Raw genomic sequence first — 21389 nt, forward strand, 5'->3', positions numbered from 1 at the left:
AGGAAATGTGAAATATTGGTGGAATTGCCCTTGGGTGCAACTGAAGATTTCTCATGGATCCTGTATCTCTCTCAGTGTGTCATAAAAACACTGGCCACTTTATTAGAAACCCCTCTTGTAGCTCCTCATTGCTGGTGTACAGTGAGAGACTTTAGCTCTTCTGGTAATGCGGTTGGAGTGAGGTAGGTGTTTCTAATTAAGTGGCCAGTTAGTGGGAACACAAGGTAGGTGTTTCTAATAAAGTGGCCAGTTAATGGGAGCACAAGGTAGGTGTTTCTAATAAAGTGGCCAGTTAGTGGGAGCACAAGGTAGGTGTTTCTAATAAAGTGGCCAACGAAGGTTCCTGAGATTGTCCTGCAGGGGGCGCTGCGGTGAAGCGAGACGAGGGTCAGTGAGACGCTTTTCCGCCCTGGTTTCACTCCCATCGTGTCTGAGGAAGCTCTGAGGAAGGTTTGGACAGTGTGGGATTATTGGGAGGTGTTTCCAGGCTAAAGCAGTGATGCGAGAGGCTGAGCTCCGCGTCTGGGTGCGCTCTGGATGCTGAGAGCGGGTCCTGAAGTGGGTGAGCGACTCGAAACACATCTGGCTGTAATGCAGGACAAAATACAACCAGCTCCAGATGTTTTATCTTAAACTAGTTTGATGGGTTCACTATTTTGTTGCTGGATGGGTTTTTTTTGTTTGTTTTTTTTTAACACAGCAGTTTGGGTTTAAAATGTAGCATCAATATGTTTACCTCTGCCTCCAGTCTAATAACAACAGCAACAATAAACACGTTTATTATTTATAGAGCACTTTTCATCCAAGTAGCAGCTCGGAGTGCTTTGCACACCGTAGTGTTAGTAGCACTAATTGCATGAAAGTGGATTAAAATGTTGAAGGTGAATGAAAACTGAGAGTAACACAGAGAAATAATATCCGAAAACGACTAAAAACGCTTTTCTGTCGTTTTTTTTAGCTTGACTGTCTGCCCAATAAAAGCAGGACATTACGTCCGAACGTAAACATGACTATATGCTGTATATACAGTCACTGGCTGTTCCAGACAGTACAGCACCATTAGGTTGATCAATGGGAGAGAAAGGGGGGTAAAGTGATCGATCCCGTTCACTCAGGAGGGGCGGGGTTTACAGAAAAGCATTAAATAATCTATAACGCATTAAAGCAATGATGAAATCTATAATCGATAATCTGTGGGCAGGTGCTGTTGGCAGTTTGGTGTAAATAGTGTCTTAAGCAGTGACGTGCACAGACACTGTGTGTGTGTGTGTGTGTGTGTGGGGGGGGGTGTTGTTGTTGTTGTTGTTGTTTACTTCCCCCGGTTGTTTGTTTTCGATCATTCAAGGTTTTGTTTTCCGGACCGGACCAGACGTTGATTCTGGAATTCGTTCAACCGGGTCAACCGGGTTTCTCCAGCTTCTCGTTCGAATTTTCCGTTCCACCTTAAATGGTGCGGCAGTTAGCGGGCACCCGCGGCGGCGCCAGAACGGAACTGCAGGACGATTTAAGGTGGACCGGAAAATTCCAGTGAGAAACTAGCGCTCAGGAAGGCGCCTTAAGCCTCGTGTATCCGCGGTGTGTTTGGGACTAAAGCAAGGAGTTCGGGTAGCTAAGCGAATGGTAGCCAGTCTGGGTTTAACACTGACGTCACGGTTTCCTCTGTAGAATCATTTGAACTCTTTATTATGTATTAATTACTCTTTTCATCAATGACACACGCTTTTCTACGTAAGAGTTATTGTAAGGGTTTAGATTTTATAGGCTGCTCGTTCACTGTGTAGCGCCCTCAGTCAGGAGACGGTGACGCCATCGCGTCCTTTGTGACGTCACAACGGGCGACGTGGCGTCACATTCAAGTGTGACGCTTGAGCTGTGCACGTGATCTTCGTGAACGCTCGTTTTCGTCAAGTTCTTTTTCTGAAAAAAAAGAAACGGTTCTTTTGGATTATGGACCCACTGCCTCAGCAGAGGGAGGCCAAGAAGGGCCGGACGGTGTTCAGCTTTCTGCGGATGGTTCTCCTCCTAAGCTGCTGTAGGCCGCTAGAAGAGCACGCTCCGAAACCGGAAAAACTTAAGAAGTCGTTTTTCAAGAGAGCCCTCGGACCGTTCGCCAAGTGGAGCAGAAAAAACGGGCAGAATGAAAGAGACAAGCGGAGACTGCCTGGTGTTCCTGAAGAAGCTCCGACTCAGAGCAGCGTGGAAAAGTGCAAGAAAGTCACTTCCACACCGGATCTGCATGAGCCGAGACCAGGACCGTCCCACCATGAAGACCTCCGTGATTGCACCGTTCTGTTCTTACATTTACGGCATTTGGCTGATGCTCTTATCCAGAGCGACTTACAATTTGATCATTTTACACAATTGCCCTGATTGCATGTCTTTGGACTGTGGGAGGAAGCTGGAGAACCCAGAGGAAACCCACGCAGACACAGGGAGAACATGCAAACTCCACACAGAGAGGACCCCCGGTCGGGGAATTGAACCAAGGCCCTCCTTGCTGTGAGGCGACAGCGCTACCCACCACGCCACCGTGCCGCCACTGTTCTCTGTGATGGACAATGTGAGCAAGGGCAAATGTGAGCAGATGTGAGGAGCAGGGCAAAACTGAGAGAAACACTGTAACACCTTAGCTGCCCGAGCCGAAAGCAGGACCGTCCCACCTCGGAGATCTTCAGGGCAGCACCATCACGCTTCCTGAGAAGAAGAGCACCTCCAGCAGGAAGCTCACTGAAGTGCCCGAAGATGTAGCAAACTGCATAGAGCACTGCCACGGAAGAGACCACCGCAGATCTTCCTACGCCATCAAAACTGTACCTCCTGTGCTTCGGCTTCTCTGTGTGGTGTACTGCGCAGGTTTTATTTATGTTTTCATTTTTATCTTTTCTAACCTGAAGATCTAATGAAAGACTGACTTGTGCTGTAAAAAATCTGCTGCAGAGGAAGAAGAAGAAGCAGCAGAAGGGCTGGGCGGTGGTCACCTTTCTGTGGATGCTCTTAAGCTGCCGTACAGTTGGAACATCTCAACATGAGGAGGATCAGAATGAGCTCCACAGAGCCGGCACACCTGATACGGCAAAAGAATGTGCGCATTGAGACAGAGAAAACAAAGAAGTGGTTCTGCAGGAAAGCCCTCGGACTGTTGACCAAACCAGAAGATGGAATCAACTGAATTACAGAGGAGAGGACGATAGTGGACGGACTAATGGCACTAGTCCCGTTTCACAGGGAGCTCCTCCATGGAGCCAGACGTCCACCAGTAACCACAAGCGTGCATCTAGATGGCCACGGCCTGTTGTTCGTGAAGCAGCATATAATCTGCTGGAACTGGACCGTCCATCATGAAGGTGACCACGCCATTCTGTTCCCAGGGATTATGGCTCACCTGAACAGTGCGCCAATGCTCTCGAGAGAAACTGTAACCCCTGAGCAGCAGAGCCGAGAGGACCACCCCACCTTGGAGCTCTTCAGAGCAGCACCATCACGCTTCCTGAGAAGAGGAGCGCCTCTGGTGGTGAGAAGCACGACTAAGGGTGTGGAGAAGTTGCAGACTGGCTAGAGGACCACAGCACTGCCACAGAGACACCACCACACAGTCCTCAACTCCATTTCTGACCCACTGCTTTAATAAAAGTCTGACTTGCGCGATGAAAGAACTGTGACTGTATTTAATGAGCTCTGTATTCACTCACAGAGCACTTTATTAGGAACACCTCCCTGCATCTATCAGCTCACTGTCCATTTGATCAGCTCCACTGACCACATAGGAGCCCTTTGTAGTTCTAGTTAGAGACTGTAGTCCATCTGTTTCCCTGCACACTTTGTTCTTCAGTGGTCAGGACCCCAACAGGACCCCCACAGAGCAGGTACTATTTGAGTGGTGGATCATTCTCAGCACTTCAGTAACACTGACGTGGTGGTGGTGTGTTAGTGTGTGTTATGCTGGTGTGAGTGGATCAGACACAGCAGTGCTGCTGGAGTTTTTAAACTGTTTTACTGTGTCCACTCACTGTCCACTCTGTTAGACAATCCTACCTTGTTGGTCCGCCTTGTAGATGTAAAGTCAGAGTCAATACGTCCTCGTCCCAGCTCAGGTAATAAATAGAAATTGTGTTCTAAAATATGCAGAATTCCATATTTAAGTGTTTCCCTATAGACGACGTGTTGATCAACAAACCATAATTTTACCAGGTGGTGTTCAAACTTTTGCATATGTATGTATTGTTTTATATAAAACCTCATATCTCCGTTTTTTATGTTTTTCAGTTTTTGACATAATGTGAAAATGCCTGTTACTCTTTACATTGTGTGTAAATTTCATGACGAATGGACCAAAAGAAACGGCCCAAAATGACTTGGAAAGACGTCTGGTTCCATTGACTTACATTAAAAGTAATGTATGTATATATGTATATGTATAAAAGTGTATATATATATGTAAGTGTGTATATGTGTATGTATATATATATATATATATATGTATATGTATATATGTGTGTGTATATGTGTATGTGTGTGTGTATGTATGTATGTATATATATATATATATATATATATATATATATATGTGTATGTATATATATGTATATGTATGTATGTATATATGTGTGTGTACGTATATATATATATGTATATGTATATATGTATATATATATATATATATATATATATATATATATATATATATATATATATATATATATATGAAACATCTTTAAATCTTAGTGCACAATTTCTATTTATTTGCTGTTTAGTAAAATATTTTAACATATTCAGTTCAGTAAATAAACAGTTATTGTACATCAAAAAGGGCAGAAGTGAGACTCAGGAGAGGAGAACTTATTTACTCTTAGAAAATCAACAACAATATACCAGCTGAGTGGGGTGCACAGACGTTTGCAGGCAACTGTATGTTTGGGGTGTTTGTGGTGGTGATGTTGGCAGAAGAAGCGAATCAGACTAAACGTACCACTGAAGCAGTTTTCTCCTCCAGCAGGCTGGGGAGAAGATGACGGCTGCTCTGAAGGTGGAGAGCAGGAACGGTGAGCCTTCACTACAGACTGCCTGATCGCCGTCACCTGTTTGACCCTTAAGGTGAATATTTACATACATGCTTAATTTGTTTCAGCGCTGGACGCTGTGAGAAGATATTACCTGTTCCTGTACTACCTGCTCCAGTTCCTGGGCTTCACCTGGACCTTCAGCCGCCTCAGTGCTAATCTCATACTGCAGGGACAGGGTGAGACCCCAGCTGCTGACAGAGGCCCACTACACTTCACTACACTATTATTATTATTATTATTATTATTATTATCATTAGTAGTATTATTAGTATTATTATTATGGTTGTTGTTGTTGTTGTTACTGTTGTTGTTACTCTTGTTATTATTAATAAACTTCATGATCATTTTTTAATTTATACAGTTACACACTCTTCTTCAACATTTTGGCACAGCTCCAAATTTCATGTTTTATTGATTTTCCCAATATATTAGATTCAATAAAAAGAAATAGAAATTGTACATTTCTTAAATGTGTAGTGTGTATATTATGTGTGTTTACAGTATGTATAGTGTATATAGTGTGTGTTTGCAGTATGTAGAGTGTATATTGTGTGTGTTTGCAGTGTGTAGTGTGTATATTGTGTGTGTTTGCAGTGTGTAGTGTGTATATTGTGTGTGTTTGCAGTATGTAGAGTGTATATAGTGTGTGTTTGCTGTATGTAGAGTGTATATAGTGTGTGTTTGCTGTATGTAGAGTGTATATTGTGTGTGTTTGCAGTATAGAGTGTATATTGTGTGTGTTTGCAGTATGTAGTGTGTATATTGTGTGTGTTTACAGTATGTAGAGTGTATATCGTGTGTGTTTGCAGTATGTAGTGTGTATATAGTGTGTGTTTGCAGTATGTAGAGTGTATATCGTGTGTGTTTGCAGGATGTAGAGTGTATATTGTGTGTGTTTGCTGTATGTAGAGTGTATATTGTGTGTGTTTGCTGTATGTAGAGTGTATATTGTGTGTGTTTGCTGTATGTAGTGTGTATATTGTGTGTGTTTGCTGTATGTAGAGTGTATATTGTGTGTGTTTGCTGTATGTAGAGTGTATATTGTGTGTGTTTGCAGTATGTAGAGTGTATATAGTGTGTGTTTGCAGTATGTAGAGTGTATATAGTGTGTGTTTGCAGTATGTAGAGTGTATATTGTGTGTGTTTGCAGTATGTAGTGTGTATATTGTGTGTGTTTGCAGTATGTAGAGTGTATATAGTGTGTGTTTGCAGTATGTAGAGTGTATATTGTGTGTGTTTGCAGGATGTAGTGTGTATATTGTGTGTGTTTGCAGGATGTAGAGTGTATATTGTGTGTGTTTGCAGTATGTAGTGTGTATATTGTGTGTGTTTGCTGTATGTAGAGTGTATATTGTGTGTGTTTGCTGTATGTAGAGTGTATATTGTGTGTGTTTGCAGTATGTAGAGTGTATATAGTGTGTGTTTGCAGTATGTAGAGTGTATATTGTGTGTGTTTGCAGTATGTAGAGTGTATATTGTGTGTGTTTGCAGTATGTAGAGTGTATATAGTGTGTGTTTGCAGTATGTAGAGTGTATATTGTGTGTGTTTGCAGTATGTAGAGTGTATATCGTGTGTGTTTGCAGTATGTAGTGTGTATATTGTGTGTGGTTGCAGTATGTAGAGTGTATATTGTGTGTGTTTGCAGTATGTAGAGTGTATATTGTGTGTGTTTGCAGTATGTAGAGTGTATATCGTGTGTGTTTGCAGTGTGTAGAGTGTATATTGTGTGTGTTTGCAGTGTGTAGTGTGTATATTGTGTGTGTTTGCAGTATGTAGAGTGTATATAGTGTGTGTTTGCTGTATGTAGAGTGTATATTGTGTGTGTTTGCAGTGTGTAGTGTGTATATTGTGTGTGTTTGCAGTATGTAGAGTGTATATTGTGTGTGTTTGCTGTATGTAGAGTGTATATTGTGTGTGTTTGCAGTGTGTAGTGTGTATATCGTGTGTGTTTGCAGTATGTAGAGTGTATATTGTGTGTGTTTGCTGTATGTAGAGTGTATATTGTGTGTGTTTGCAGTGTGTAGTGTGTATATTGTGTGTGTTTGCAGTATGTAGAGTGTATATTAAGTAAGTAAGTAAGTAAGTAAGTGATACTGTTTTGATCCCACAACCGGGGAAATTCCATCTCCGCATTTAACCCATCCATGCAAGTGAAACACCACACACACACTAGGGGGCAGTGAGCACACTTGCCCGGAGCGGTGGGCAGCCCTATCCACGGCGCCCGGGGAGCAGTTGGGGGTTAGGTGTCTTGCTCAAGGACACCTCAGTCATGGACTGTCAGCGCTGGGGATTGAACCGGCAACCTTCCGGTCACAGGGCCAGCTCCCTAACTTCCAGCCCACGACTGCCCCATTATTACACAATATACACACTACACACTGCAAACACACACAATATACACTCTACATACTGCAAACACACACAATATACACACTACACACTGCAAACACACACAATAGAGTGTATATTGTGTGTGTTTGCTGTATGTAGAGTGTATATTGTGTGTGTTTGCAGTGTGTAGAGTGTATATTGTGTGTGTTTGCAGTATGTAATGTGTGTTTTGTGTGTGTTTGCAGTGTGTAGTGTGTATATTGTGTGTGTTTGCAGTATGTAGAGTGTATATTGTGTGTGTTTACAGTATGTAGAGTGTATATAGTGTGTGTTTGCAGTATGTAGAGTGTATATTGTGTGTGTTTGCAGTGTGTAGTGTGTATATTGTGTGTGTTTGCAGTATAGAGTGTATATTGTGTGTGTTTGCAGTGTGTAGTGTGTATATTGTGTGTGTTTGCAGTATAGAGTGTATATTGTGTGTGTTTGCAGTATGTAGTGTGTATATTGTGTGTGTTTGCAGTATGTAGTGTGTATATTGTGTGTGTTTGCTGTATGTAGAGTGTATATAGTGTGTGTTTGCAGTGTGTAGTGTGTATATTGTGTGTGTTTGCCGTATGTAGAGTGTATATAGTGTGTGTTTGCTGTATGTAGAGTGTATATTGTGTGTGTTTGCTGTATGTAGAGTGTATATAGTGTGTGTTTGCCGTATGTAGAGTGTATATTGTGTGTGTTTGCAGTATGTAGAGTGTATATTGTGTGTGTTTACAGTATGTAGAGTGTATATAGTGTGTGTTTGCTGTATGTAGAGTGTATATTGTGTGTGTTTGCAGTATGTAGAGTGTATATAGTGTGTGTTTGCAGTTTGTAGAGTGTATATAGTGTGTGTTTGCTGTATGTAGAGTGTATATAGTGTGTGTTTGCAGTATGTAGAGTGTATATTGTGTGTGTTTGCAGTGTGTAGAGTGTATATTGTGTGTGTTTGCAGTATGTAGAGTGTATATTGTGTGTGTTTACAGTATGTAGTGTGTATATCGTGTGTGTTTGCTGTATGTAGAGTGTATATTGTGTGTGTTTGCAGTATAGAGTGTATATTGTGTGTGTTTGCAGTATGTAGTGTGTATATTGTGTGTGTTTACAGTATGTAGTGTGTATATAGTGTGTGTTTGCAGTATGTAGAGTGTATATCGTGTGTGTTTGCAGTATGTAGTGTGTATATAGTGTGTGTTTGCAGTATGTAGAGTGTATATTGTGTGTGTTTGCAGGATGTAGAGTGTATATAGTGTGTGTTTGCAGTATGTAGAGTGTATATTGTGTGTGTTTGCAGGATGTAGAGTGTATATTGTGTGTGTTTGCAGGATGTAGAGTGTATATTGTGTGTGTTTGCAGTATGTAGTGTGTATATTGTGTGTGTTTGCTGTATGTAGAGTGTATATTGTGTGTGTTTGCTGTATGTAGAGTGTATATTGTGTGTGTTTGCAGTATGTAGAGTGTATATAGTGTGTGTTTGCAGTATGTAGAGTGTATATAGTGTGTGTTTGCAGTATGTAGAGTGTATATTGTGTGTGTTTGCAGTATGTAGTGTGTATATTGTGTGTGTTTGCAGTATGTAGAGTGTATATAGTGTGTGTTTGCAGTATGTAGAGTGTATATTGTGTGTGTTTGCAGTATGTAGAGTGTATATCGTGTGTGTTTACAGTATGTAGTGTGTATATTGTGTGTGGTTGCAGTATGTAGAGTGTATATCGTGTGTGTTTGCAGTATGTAGAGTGTATATCGTGTGTGTTTACAGTATGTAGAGTGTATATTGTGTGTGTTTGCAGTATGTAGAGTGTATATTGTGTGTGTTTGCAGTATGTAGAGTGTATATCGTGTGTGTTTGCAGTATGTAGAGTGTATATAGTGTGTGTTTGCAGTGTGTAGTGTGTATATTGTGTGTGTTTGCAGTATGTAGAGTGTATATTGTGTGTGTTTGCTGTATGTAGAGTGTATATTGTGTGTGTTTGCAGTATGTAGAGTGTATATTGTGTGTGTTTGCAGTATGTAGAGTGTATATTGTGTGTGTTTGCTGTATGTAGAGTGTATATTGTGTGTGTTTGCAGTGTGTAGTGTGTATATTGTGTGTGTTTGCAGTATGTAGAGTGTATATTAAGTAAGTAAGTAAGTAAGTAAGTGATACTGTTTTGATCCCACAACCGGGGAAATTCCATCTCCGCATTTAACCCATCCATGCAAGTGAAACACCACACACACACTAGGGGGCAGTGAGCACACTTGCCCGGAGCGGTGGGCAGCCCTATCCACGGCGCCCGGGGAGCAGTTGGGGGTTAGGTGTCTTGCTCAAGGACACCTCAGTCATGGACTGTCAGCGCTGGGGATTGAACCGGCAACCTTCCGGTCACAGGGCCAGCTCCCTAACTTCCAGCCCACGACTGCCCCATTATTACACAATATACACACTACACACTGCAAACACACACAATATACACTCTACATACTGCAAACACACACAATATACACACTACACACTGCAAACACACACAATAGAGTGTATATTGTGTATGTTTGCTGTATGTAGAGTGTATATTGTGTGTGTTTGCAGTGTGTAATGTGTGTTTTGTGTGTGTTTGCAGTGTGTAGTGTGTATATTGTGTGTGTTTGCAGTATGTAGAGTGTATATTGTGTGTGTTTGCAGTATGTAGAGTGTATATTGTGTGTGTTTGCAGTGTGTAGTGTGTATATTGTGTGTGTTTGCAGTATAGAGTGTATATTGTGTGTGTTTGCAGTGTGTAGTGTGTATATTGTGTGTGTTTGCAGTATGTAGAGTGTATATTGTGTGTGTTTGCAGTGTGTAGTGTGTATATTGTGTGTGTTTGCAGTATAGAGTGTATATTGTGTGTGTTTGCAGTGTGTAGTGTGTATATTGTGTGTGTTTGCAGTATAGAGTGTATATTGTGTGTGTTTGCAGTATGTAGTGTGTATATTGTGTGTGTTTGCAGTATGTAGTGTGTATATTGTGTGTGTTTGCTGTATGTAGAGTGTATATAGTGTGTGTTTGCAGTGTGTAGTGTGTATATTGTGTGTGTTTGCCGTATGTAGAGTGTATATTGTGTGTGTTTGCTGTATGTAGAGTGTATATAGTGTGTGTTTGCAGTATGTAGAGTGTATATTGTGTGTGTTTACAGTATGTAGAGTGTATATAGTGTGTGTTTGCTGTATGTAGAGTGTATATTGTGTGTGTTTGCAGTGTGTAGTGTGTATATTGTGTGTGTTTGCAGTATGTAGAGTGTATATTGTGTGTGTTTGCAGTATGTAGAGTGTATATTGTGTGTGTTTACAGTATGTAGAGTGTATATAGTGTGTGTTTGCTGTATGTAGAGTGTATATTGTGTGTGTTTGCAGTGTGTAGTGTGTATATTGTGTGTGTTTGCCGTATGTAGAGTGTATATTGTGTGTGTTTACAGTATGTAGAGTGTATATTGTGTGTGTTTGCTGTATGTAATGTGTGTTTTGTGTGTGTTTGCAGTGTGTAGTGTGTATATTGTGTGTGTTTGCAGTATGTAGTGTGTATATTGTGTGTGTTTGCAGTATGTAGAGTGTATATTGTGTGTGTTTGCTGTATGTAGAGTGTATATTGTGTGTGTTTGCAGTATGTAGAGTGTATATTGTGTGTGTTTGCAGTATGTAGAGTGTATATTGTGTGTGTTTGCTGTATGTAGAGTGTATATAGTGTGTGTTTGCAGTGTGTAGTGTGTATATTGTGTGTGTTTGCAGTATGTAGAGTGTATATAGTGTGTGTTTGCTGTATGTAGAGTGTATATAGTGTGTGTTTGCAGTGTGTAGTGTGTATATTGTGTGTGTTTGCAGTATGTAGAGTGTATATAGTGTGTGTTTGCAGTATGTAGAGTGTATATTGTGTGTGTTTGCTGTATGTAGAGTGTATATAGTGTGTGTTTGCAGTGTGTAGTGTGTATATTGTGTGTGTTTGCAGTATGTAGAGTGTATATAGTGTGTGTTTGCTGTATGTAGAGTGTATATAGTGTGTGTTTGCAGTGTGTAGTGTGTATATTGTGTGTGTTTGCAGTATGTAGAGTGTATATAGTGTGTGTTTGCTGTATGTAGAGTGTATATTGTGTGTGTTTGCAGTATGTAGAGTGTATATAGTGTGTGTTTGCTGTATGTAGAGTGTATATTGTGTGTGTTTGCAGTATGTAGAGTGTATATAGTGTGTGTTTGCTGTATGTAGAGTGTATATTGTGTGTGTTTACAGTATGTAGAGTGTATATAGTGTGTGTTTGCAGTGTGTAGTGTGTATATTGTGTGTGTTTGCAGTATGTAGAGTGTATATAGTGTGTGTTTGCTGTATGTAGTGTGTATATTGTGTGTGTTTGCAGTGTGTAGTGTGTATATTGTGTGTGTTTGCAGTATGTAGAGTGTATATAGTGTGTGTTTGCTGTATGTAGTGTGTATATTGTGTGTGTTTGCAGTATGTAGAGTGTATATAGTGTGTGTTTGCAGTGTGTAGTGTGTATATTGTGTGTGTTTGCAGTATGTAGAGTGTATATAGTGTGTGTTTGCTGTATGTAGTGTGTATATTGTGTGTGCTTGCTGTATGTAATGTGTGTTTTGTGTGTAGGTTCTTTGTACAGTGCGTTCAGCTCCTGTGCTCAGGTGCTGTATTGCTGCCAGGTGCTGGCGGTGCTGGAGGTGGTCAATGCGGTGCTCGGCCTGGTTAAGACTCCTGTTTTTCCTGCCATGATCCAGGCAAGACTGAGCCATTAACTGCTCTTGTTTGTGTGCTGCTGTGTCCTGTAGCGCTGACCCTGCCCTGCTGTTTGTGGTGTTTTTCAGGTGATGGGGAGAAACGTGATTCTGTTTGTTGTTTTCGGGAGTTTGACAGAGATGCAGGGCCGAAGTGTGGCATTCTACGTTTTCTACCTGTGGAGCTCCGTGGAGGTTTTCAGGTGAAGTGGAGAGCTGGCGCTCTGTTCATACTGCAGGGCTGATCTAGCACATGAAATGTGGCCAGGGGTGTCCAGACTGCTGTAGCTTAACTGACTGAACTGTGTTGTGATATCTGCTCCAGGTGTCCTTTTTACATGCTGACAGTAATTGGTAAGGAGTGGAGGACGCTGTCGTGGCTCTGGCCCGCTGTGTGGGTGCTGCTGTATCCTCTGACCACTGTGGCAGAAGGTGAGAAGGACCATCAGTATTAGCATAATAAATGCACAATATAATGAGAGTCTCTTGTCAAAGGAGAGATACAAGCATTATATTACATATGATGCTCTGCTCAGCTTCACTTGAGCCTAATGTCACCATGTCCAAACAATGGGCTAGAGGGGTATAAAGCCCCCTAGCATCGAGCTGTGGAGCAGTGGACCTGTGTTTTCTGGAGTGATGGAGCTACATCCAATACCTTTGGGATGAGTTGGAGTGATCCAGAACTGACCATCCAATATCAGTACCTGACCTAGGGCTGGGCGATAATTATCGCGATATAACTTTTCCTCAATAGAGTGATAAGAAAGCTTCGATAAATTTTCGGTATAATAAACCATCACACTTCCACCTTCTGGCGACAGCCCTGGTGGCTGTGGCGTGTATTAATACCCTTCATTTCATAAAAAATGAATAAATAAATAAATAAATAAATATGCTTGAGGAGCAAGTGTCTACAAACGTTTGGACACAGAGTGTAAAAATGGAAAAAAATTGTCAAAAATTATTATTGAGAGGACAGCAGTGAGTAGCTGTTTATGTCTTCCAGAGCCGTGTAGAGAGTTGCGTCAACTCCGTTCACTCCAATGGACCATTTTTTTCCAGCTATTGCGGATCGTGGAGCCTCTCAATGGTTCCCCGGAAGTTAGTAGCAAACACTAGCAGTGCAGCCGAGCTGTTTGTGAGGTACTTTTAAAGGGTAAAACAATTAAAGAATCACATCTGAGTCAAATTAACATGTGTAATAAAGCATGTTAGTGGATTATCCCTGATTAAATGAGCAGATTTAGGGAACATTTAACTCCTAAAGACTCCCTACAATAAGACAGCACCCCCACCCTGCACCAGGTGCACCAACACCCTGGGTCTTGCAATTCTTTACCTGTTCCTTGTTTTTAATGAAACATTAAGCTTCTCAGTGGTGTGGCGTTTGTTTGTGAAACGTCTGCAATGCCACATTGTTGTTGTTGTAATTTTTAGTGATGGTATGTAATTCAGTAATTGCTCCTGCTGACTTGAGTCAGCGGTTTTTTCTTCTCTGTGTCGGTGGAGAAACATTTTTACTGCTTTCTCCGAGTGATTGAAGCATCTCCAGGTAGCAGAGCAAACCATGCTGGGGACATCTGCAAGGACATCTGCAAGTAAATATGTGCATAGTAAAAACACAAGATACATAAAATGTGTTTATATGTGTACAAACAAATATAAACAGATGTGTTTATTAATTCCTGTCCTGTCTGGACGTTAATGTTCGCTTTTTAATAGCAGATTTTTTCATATGCTTTGGCTCCTTCTCCTTCTGTCCTTTCTGAAAGTCATAAAGTTTACAGTAGTCATTAGGATTATCTAGGCCTTGGGATTACTGAAACTACCATTAGTTAAAGATGTGTTAATGTTATGAAATTAATCTGATCTCAACTTTCAAACATTCCTTCCCTTCCCCTCCCTCTGAGTGTACCAATAAACATTAGGATGTGGCTGATCTTAGCTACCATTCAAGTTTAAGAACATGATATCTATAATACTGAAAAGCCAAAGCAATGAAACAACGAAAACACACTCTGAAACCATGTTGACGTTAAACCAACAAATCAGCAAGGCAAGTCAGATTAAAATATATCATATTGTTGTAACTATGTATACATGTTGGTATAAATATTGTAAGTCTGTAATTGTGAATTTGTTGACTGCTAAGTACCAAAAGACGCAGTTCTGTTGTTCTTCTCTGGGTTTATGGGTTTAAATTGCCCAAAGAACTTCTTGGAACGATCTGATTTCTACATGACCATCAAGCATTTTGAACTTTCATTGGTGCGACTCTCTCTGCTCGGCTCTGGTCTTCAGCTGGAAACTCTCCTGCCCTTGTTAGAGAGCTTGAAGAAGCATTCTGTTGTTATCTCTATTATTATCTCTATTGTTATCTCTATTGTTATCTCTAATACTTCTTATTCTACTTCCATACTTTTCTGTGATTAATACAGCCCGAACCACTTAACGTACAGACTCTGTTCAAACTGCGTTTTGAAGGTCTCGGCGCTGAGACTTGTGCTATGTATTGTTGGAGTCGATTGGATTGGTGGTGTTTAATAAAATTAAGTTTAAAAATGAAAAACCTCCAATAAGAATGAACGGCAGAATGTTCAGAACTTCAGATTCACTTTATAAATTAGCTTCAGAGTTATGAGCATTTGTTTGGCACTAGGCACAGAAAACTGCCCCAGTCACTCCCATGTAAATTTCTCAAAATCAGAATCTGCTTATTTCAGGATTTTCTCTGTGTTTAACTCGTCATAACTCAGACATTTTCTTCTCAATACACACAACATTACACCAAAGAAATCCTCAAGGGGTCTCATCTCACACCATCTATCCGGTTAAGCGATAGAGTGAACATCTCCCGAGTTATGACTGTTTGTTCAGAGGGTGCAAATCGGACTCAAACAAGGCTTCTCCACTAAGAGCTGCATAATAACAGAGTGACAGTTCATTTGAAAGACCCCCCCCCAACACATACATCTCTCCCTCTCACACACACCACACAGACACACACACACACACACACACACACACACACACACACACACACACACACATATACATACCTAAGGAGGTGTATATATATATATATATATATATATATATATATATATATATATATATATATATATATTACATTGTGAGCACAATTTACTGAGCACTCATTGGTCAAACCAGGAGCTGCTTTTTAATTACATATAATACTGGGCTTCCTTGAGGAGAGGCTTGAAAATGAGTAAACAAACACACTAACGTCCAGAAAATCACTGTTTATTATTTAGATGATTATATATATAGAACCATATATATATATGTATGTAATTGAGGAGACATAGTTGTAAAGGTAAATACGTTTTAAATTGAGATTCTATTTGTACATTTAATTTTTGGATAAAATACTGACCGAGAAAAAATCAACAGATTAAATAAATAGACATCCCTATTACAGTCTGTATAATAAAACAAAATATCATTTCTATCCTTCATTTAATGTTCATTTTATCTCCAGTATCCTTCATTTCATGATTCCAAATGTTCTCAGAATGGGTGCAGTTGGAGAAAGTGTGTTTATTGTTTCCACCACAACGTCACATAAATCCTCCACCTGTGGGTCATACTTTGAGACGATTCTCTCGCAGGGGTAATATTAATGAATGATTTTGTACATGATTTCTTTGACCTCGTTACTCAGTACCTATTCCTTAGGTAGGCCCCCCCTAGAATGTTGAAGCCCACTGAGAGTGCACTGCAGGTGCACGTCTTGGGATGTACAGCATATAACTATATATCTATAACACATCTGTTATTAAATCGTTCTGCACTTATGTTAATTCCACTGATTGAAGCTCTGTTGTTGTTATCAACTGTTTATACTGTGTTATCTATTGTGATATATACCCTCAGGAATAACTTCTGTTACTGTAAAAAGTTCTATTGTGCTAATTTAATTATACTTGTTATATTTAAGTAGATAACTGGAGTGTGAATTGACAATTATCGTTCAGCAGTAAAGATGACCAGTGAAATATTGCCCCTGCGCCAGTTTTCAAAGAATAAACTTTATTTCGAGACAGATGTGTCTGTTATTCCAGGTAAAGCGGTGTTTAGGAGGGCAGTTGTGGTCTGTAGGTTCTGTGCGGTTCCCTTTGGCCGCAGCACCATCTAGTGGCGGTTGTTAAGAATGCCCCAGAGTTTCATCAGAGAACTTGCAGTGAGGACAATTACTGTGTAACGTATTCTGTGTTTCTCAAACGCTAGAGGGCGCTGCTGGGCGAATCATCTGTGTCTATAAACACTTGAACTATACTCACTGGTCACTTTATTAGGTATGTTCAATTGCTTGTTAACGCAAACAGCTAATCAGCCAATCACACGGCTGCAACTCGGTGCATTTAGGCATGTAGAGGTGGTCAAGACAACTTGCTGAAGCGCAGGCCGAGCATCAGAACGGGGAAGAAAGGGGATTTAAGGGACTTTGAACGTGGCGTGCTTGTTGGTGCCAGACGGGCTGGTCTGAGTATTTCAGAAACTGCTGATCTGCTGGGATTTTCACGCTCAACCATCTCTAGGGTTTACAGAGAACGGTCCGAAAAAGAGGAAATGTCCAGTGAGCGGTCAGTTGTGTGGACGAAAACGCCTTGTTGATGTGAGGTCAGAGGAGAATGGGCAGACTGGTTCCAGATGATAGAAAGGCAGCAGGAACTCAAATAACCAACCAGAATCTCTGAGGAACGTTTCCAACACCTTGTTGAAAGTCTGCCACGAAGAATTAAGACAGTTCTGAAGGCAAAAGGGGGTCCAACCTTTTACTAGCAAGGTGTACCTAATAAAGTGGCCGGTGAGTGTATTTTAATGTAAAAGAATCAATTACTTTTCCTGAACACGGAATAGCAGAAAGTATTTCAGCACCAATGTTATGTTTTTAAGAGCCTCGTGTACGTTCATGACGTCAGTGAGGGTCAATAGGAATAGGAAAAGGCCAGAAATACGTTTTAAATGTAAAGTTTCCTTTAGTCCATTTCGCTGTTGTCTGAACAAATCCTTGTATTTACGAAATGGTAACTTTACAGGAGAAAGGAAAAACATGCTTTACTTTCAGTGTAAGTTAGTGGAACCAGACTTCTTAATTTTAGGGCATTTCTTTTGCCATTTCATCATGAAATTGACAAAGAAGGAAAAGTGCAAGAGGCATTTTCAAATTATGTCCAAATAACTGAAAAATGCTTGAGGATAAATCTGCAGTTTATCAAACAAGTCTCAAATTAATCCATCCCTATGGCTAACTTCATACATCATATGAATCTAGTCCTTTGGTCACATGACTTTAGACGTTCTACTAAAGATGTATATAGGTGCTGTTAGAGGTTCATCCGAGACAGGACTGGAGACCTGCCACCCTGCAGAGTTTAGCTCCAGCAATAATCTGACACACCTGATCCAGGTAATGAAGGCCTGTGAGCATCATATCCAGGTGTGTTGGAGCTGAAGTGTCCAGGATGGTTCTTCTCCCGGACCAGGATTGGGAACCCTGATCCAATGTATATACAGAATTTCAGCATTTTTGACCAATCAGAACAAATTCTTTGGTCTGTCAAACTTAATTTAGTCGTTATCCATGAAAAGATTGAGAGAAGTATCAAATAATGCATTTAATATTTAAAAACATCTGTAAGCAAATAACTGTGTACATTAACTCCAGCAGATCTATAGCTAGAGGACATTTACACGTTATATACTACCAAGAGTATATATATATATATATATATATATATATATATATATATATATATATAAGTATAAGTGTTGTGTGTAGGATTTAAAGCTGAGCCGTGCTGTGTTGCAGCTGTAGCTGTGCTCCAGGCTCTGCCTGTGTTTGATGAGACTGGGCTCTTCAGTGTTCCTCTCCCTGAGACTGTGGGCTTCTACATCAGTTTCTCCTTCTCTCTCAGACTCTACCTCCTCCTCACGCTCTTCGGTAAGATGAAACACCTTCTTTCTGGGCATGCCTAGTTTACAGTACCCCTTAAAAAAGAAACAGCCTGTGTAAATATTTCTTACAATTTATTAGTCAGCATATAAATCAGCTGCGCTGAAAATGGTTTTGGAGCGTTCCTAAACCGTAACACTCATAAAGAAGGTGAAGATCTATGGATTATGCTTCTAACTGCGCCGCTATGCTTTTCACAAGAAAAGTAAATGTAAACAACGAGTAAAACAAAGTCCGCTGTTACCTTACGGACGGTTATCAACCTCAGAAATGCTGGCGTCCCTTCCGCTTCAGCTCACCCTGGAAAGGTGTCACTTTGTCACAGCTGCTAAGACTGAAACTGGAGGACGTGTTCGGAATTGTTGGGACACCAAACACGTAGAGTTACATTAGCTAAAGTTTACAGAGTGATAAAACGATGGATGCAGTCTTAAAATGACGGTTCTTCAAGGGTTCTTTTCCAAAGAAAAAGGTTCTATACAGTACCTTGAACACTCAGAGAACCCTTGGCATGATTGAAGGGTTCTTTGCCTCATGAAGCGTTCTTCAGATTGATGGAGGATGTGCTTTAAGTGGTTCTGTACAGAACCTTTTTGAGAAGGGTTCTGAATAGCACCGAAAGGGTTCTATTGTTTCGATGTCAAGCTTGTAGTAATAGCTGACGACTATATGACGACTATATAACGACTATATGACGTCTGATTCTGATGGTATTTCCTTTGTTACTGAATGTGTTTACATGCACTTAATAATCCGATACCTGTAAAAAATCCGATTTTGTCAGTAATCCAATCAACGCGTTTACATCCACTTGGTTAATCAGATAGTGGAGAAAGTCCAGGTCTACATCAGTCAGATGGTAATCGGATTTCCGCTTTATAACCTGTCAAAAAACTCAAAGAAGAAGACGCGACAGAAACGTAAAGTAAAACTTTACACTGTGGTGGATTTTTATAAACATCGAGTCACTTTAACTGAAAATATGAACTTGCATCACCGAGAAGATGAAGAATATCTAAATCCTCCATTTCGTCAAGCATGTCTTTGGTTTCAGTGTCTCTCCAGTGTTTTACTGTGTCTCGCTGTAACGCTGCTCGCTTATTTCCGGTGCCGCCGTCTGTTTTCACACATGCACAGACTGAGAAATCTGATCTCTGAGCTCAAATCCAGCCTCTTAATCAGATTTCTAGACTTACCCCAATCTAAGAAATCAGAGTGTGCTGTTTACAAGATCATGTGAATAATCATATAACTGTAGAAATCCGTGATGTAAACACTCACTGAGGGAATCTGAAGCTCTGCGTCTGCTTGTTGCTCCTTTAGTTTAAAAAGGGTGCTTTTAGCGAGGGAAGCTAATAATTCACGGTTCTTGTTCCACGTTGATAAACTAAAAATGGCTTTATGTAGTTGCTGTAATGTATGACGGTCATTCCCAACCTTTCAGATCTACTCTGCCATATATTTTCTTTAACCTCCACATTTTTACTGTTAGCTTGTCGTAGAGGCTGCTGTGCTGTGCTACAAGCCACAGGTGCTGCCTGCTACTACAACCCAACTTCCAAAAGAGTTGGGACACTGCAAAATGTAAATAACAACAAACTGCAATTATGTGCAAATCATTTGAACTTTACAAATAGTACAAAGACAACATATAAATGATGAAACTGAGAAATTTTAATGTTTAATGAAAAATATTTGCCCATTTTGTATTTGATGCCAACAACACATTCCAAAAAAATTGGGATGGGGCAACAAAAGGCTGGTGCAGTTGTGTCATGCTAAAAATGTGAAGAAGAAATCATACATAAACAGGATCCAGAAATGCTGCCACCTTCTCTGGGCCCAAGCTCATTTAAAATGGACAGAGCGGAAAAGTGTCCTGTGGTCCACCATGGACACTGTGTCCTCCAGGCTGAAGACCATTAGCTTGTTATCAGTGCACAGTTCAAAAGCCAGTATCTGTGATGGTATAGGGGTGCATTAGTGTACATGGCATGGGTGACAAGCACATGTGCAGCCATTCAGACAACGTCTTTTTCAGGGAAAACGTTGATTAGCAAGACGTGTCAAACCACATTCTGCATGTATTACAACAGCATGGCTCAATAATAAAAGCGTCTGGGTGCTAGACTGGCCTGGGTGCTAGACTGGGTGCAGACCAGACCGGTCACCACTGAAAACACTTGGAGGGTAATGAAATTAATGATACGACAAAGGAGACCCCGAACTGAGCAGCTGAAATCGTATATTAAACAAGAACAGGACTTACAATTAAAACTACAGCAGTGTCTCCTCGGTTTCCAAACGCTTAGTGTTGTTAAAAGAAGAGGTGATGAAACTCAATGGTAAACAGGCCCTGGTCCCAACTTTTTTGGAATGCGTTGTTGGCATCAAATTCAAAATGGGTATATATTTTAAAAAATAAAAAATAAAATCTATCAGTTTCAACATTTAATTTGTTGTCTTTGTCGTTTTTCCTTTAACATATGGTTTACATGATTTGCAAATCATTGCATTTTATTTTTATTTACATTTTGCACAGCATCCGAACTTTTTTTGGAAATGGGGTTGTAGAACTGCTCGACACTATTTTTATGTATTTTTCATTTTCTGATATGTACATTAACTGAGTTTATGTTTCAGGGCTCTTCATAAATATGAGGCACCTGCTGAGTCAGAGACGAAGATGTTTACGACTGAGACGTGACTGAGGTTTGATCCACACACTGATTTTAGTGTTGCTTTCAAGCCCACAGGGTCATTTTCTGATGGTAATATGGTGATAGACAGTATTTCTTGGTGAATACAGACCTGCTGGAGGAACATGTGTCTAATAACATTCACTGATATGTCTGTATTGATTTAAACCAAAGGCAATAAAATTACACCGGTTTAAAACTGACATATGTAATATCTGTAATTGACCAATCGACAGAAAGTGGTGAAATGCTTAAAAGTTCACGATTACACACTGAATTATTATTATTATTATTATTATTATTATTATTATGCTTTCAGAAATGAATTTTGGAAATGTCTACAAGTCACTCCCTGAAAGCTCACATTCAGATATCAGCAAAATGAAGTTTAGGCAACTAAAACAAGTAAAAGTATCAAAATTAATGATCAACAAAATGATCAAGCAAATAATAAAATTAAATAGGACAGCAATGAGAAACTAAGAAAGGTATTAAAAATACATAAATAATGAAAAAATAAAATAATGATAAATAACTGACTAGGAACCAACTGA

General features: G+C 40.2%; 1 protein-coding gene across 2 annotated transcripts; it reads left to right on the forward strand.

The window, feature by feature from the left end:
• The first annotated feature begins 424 nt into the window (after positions 1-424).
• On the forward strand, positions 425-21003 carry LOC108439650 (very-long-chain (3R)-3-hydroxyacyl-CoA dehydratase-like). 2 transcript variants are annotated; one of them, XM_037545623.1, is made up of 8 exons: positions 425-562; positions 4991-5039; positions 5126-5236; positions 12029-12156; positions 12244-12356; positions 12479-12585; positions 17993-18124; positions 20780-21003. In XM_037545623.1, exons 2-8 carry the CDS (start codon positions 5006-5008, stop codon positions 20845-20847), a joined length of 693 nt encoding a protein of 230 aa, XP_037401520.1. In that variant the 5' UTR covers positions 425-562; positions 4991-5005; the 3' UTR covers positions 20848-21003. The 2 variants fall into 2 exon arrangements, with proteins under 2 accessions (XP_037401520.1, XP_037401519.1); XM_037545622.1 differs by having other exon boundaries at positions 4994-5039.
• The last annotated feature ends 386 nt before the right edge of the window (positions 21004-21389 follow it).

Source organism: Pygocentrus nattereri, chromosome 15, assembly GCF_015220715.1.
Source record: "Pygocentrus nattereri isolate fPygNat1 chromosome 15, fPygNat1.pri, whole genome shotgun sequence".
Lineage (NCBI taxonomy): Eukaryota > Metazoa > Chordata > Actinopteri > Characiformes > Serrasalmidae > Pygocentrus > Pygocentrus nattereri.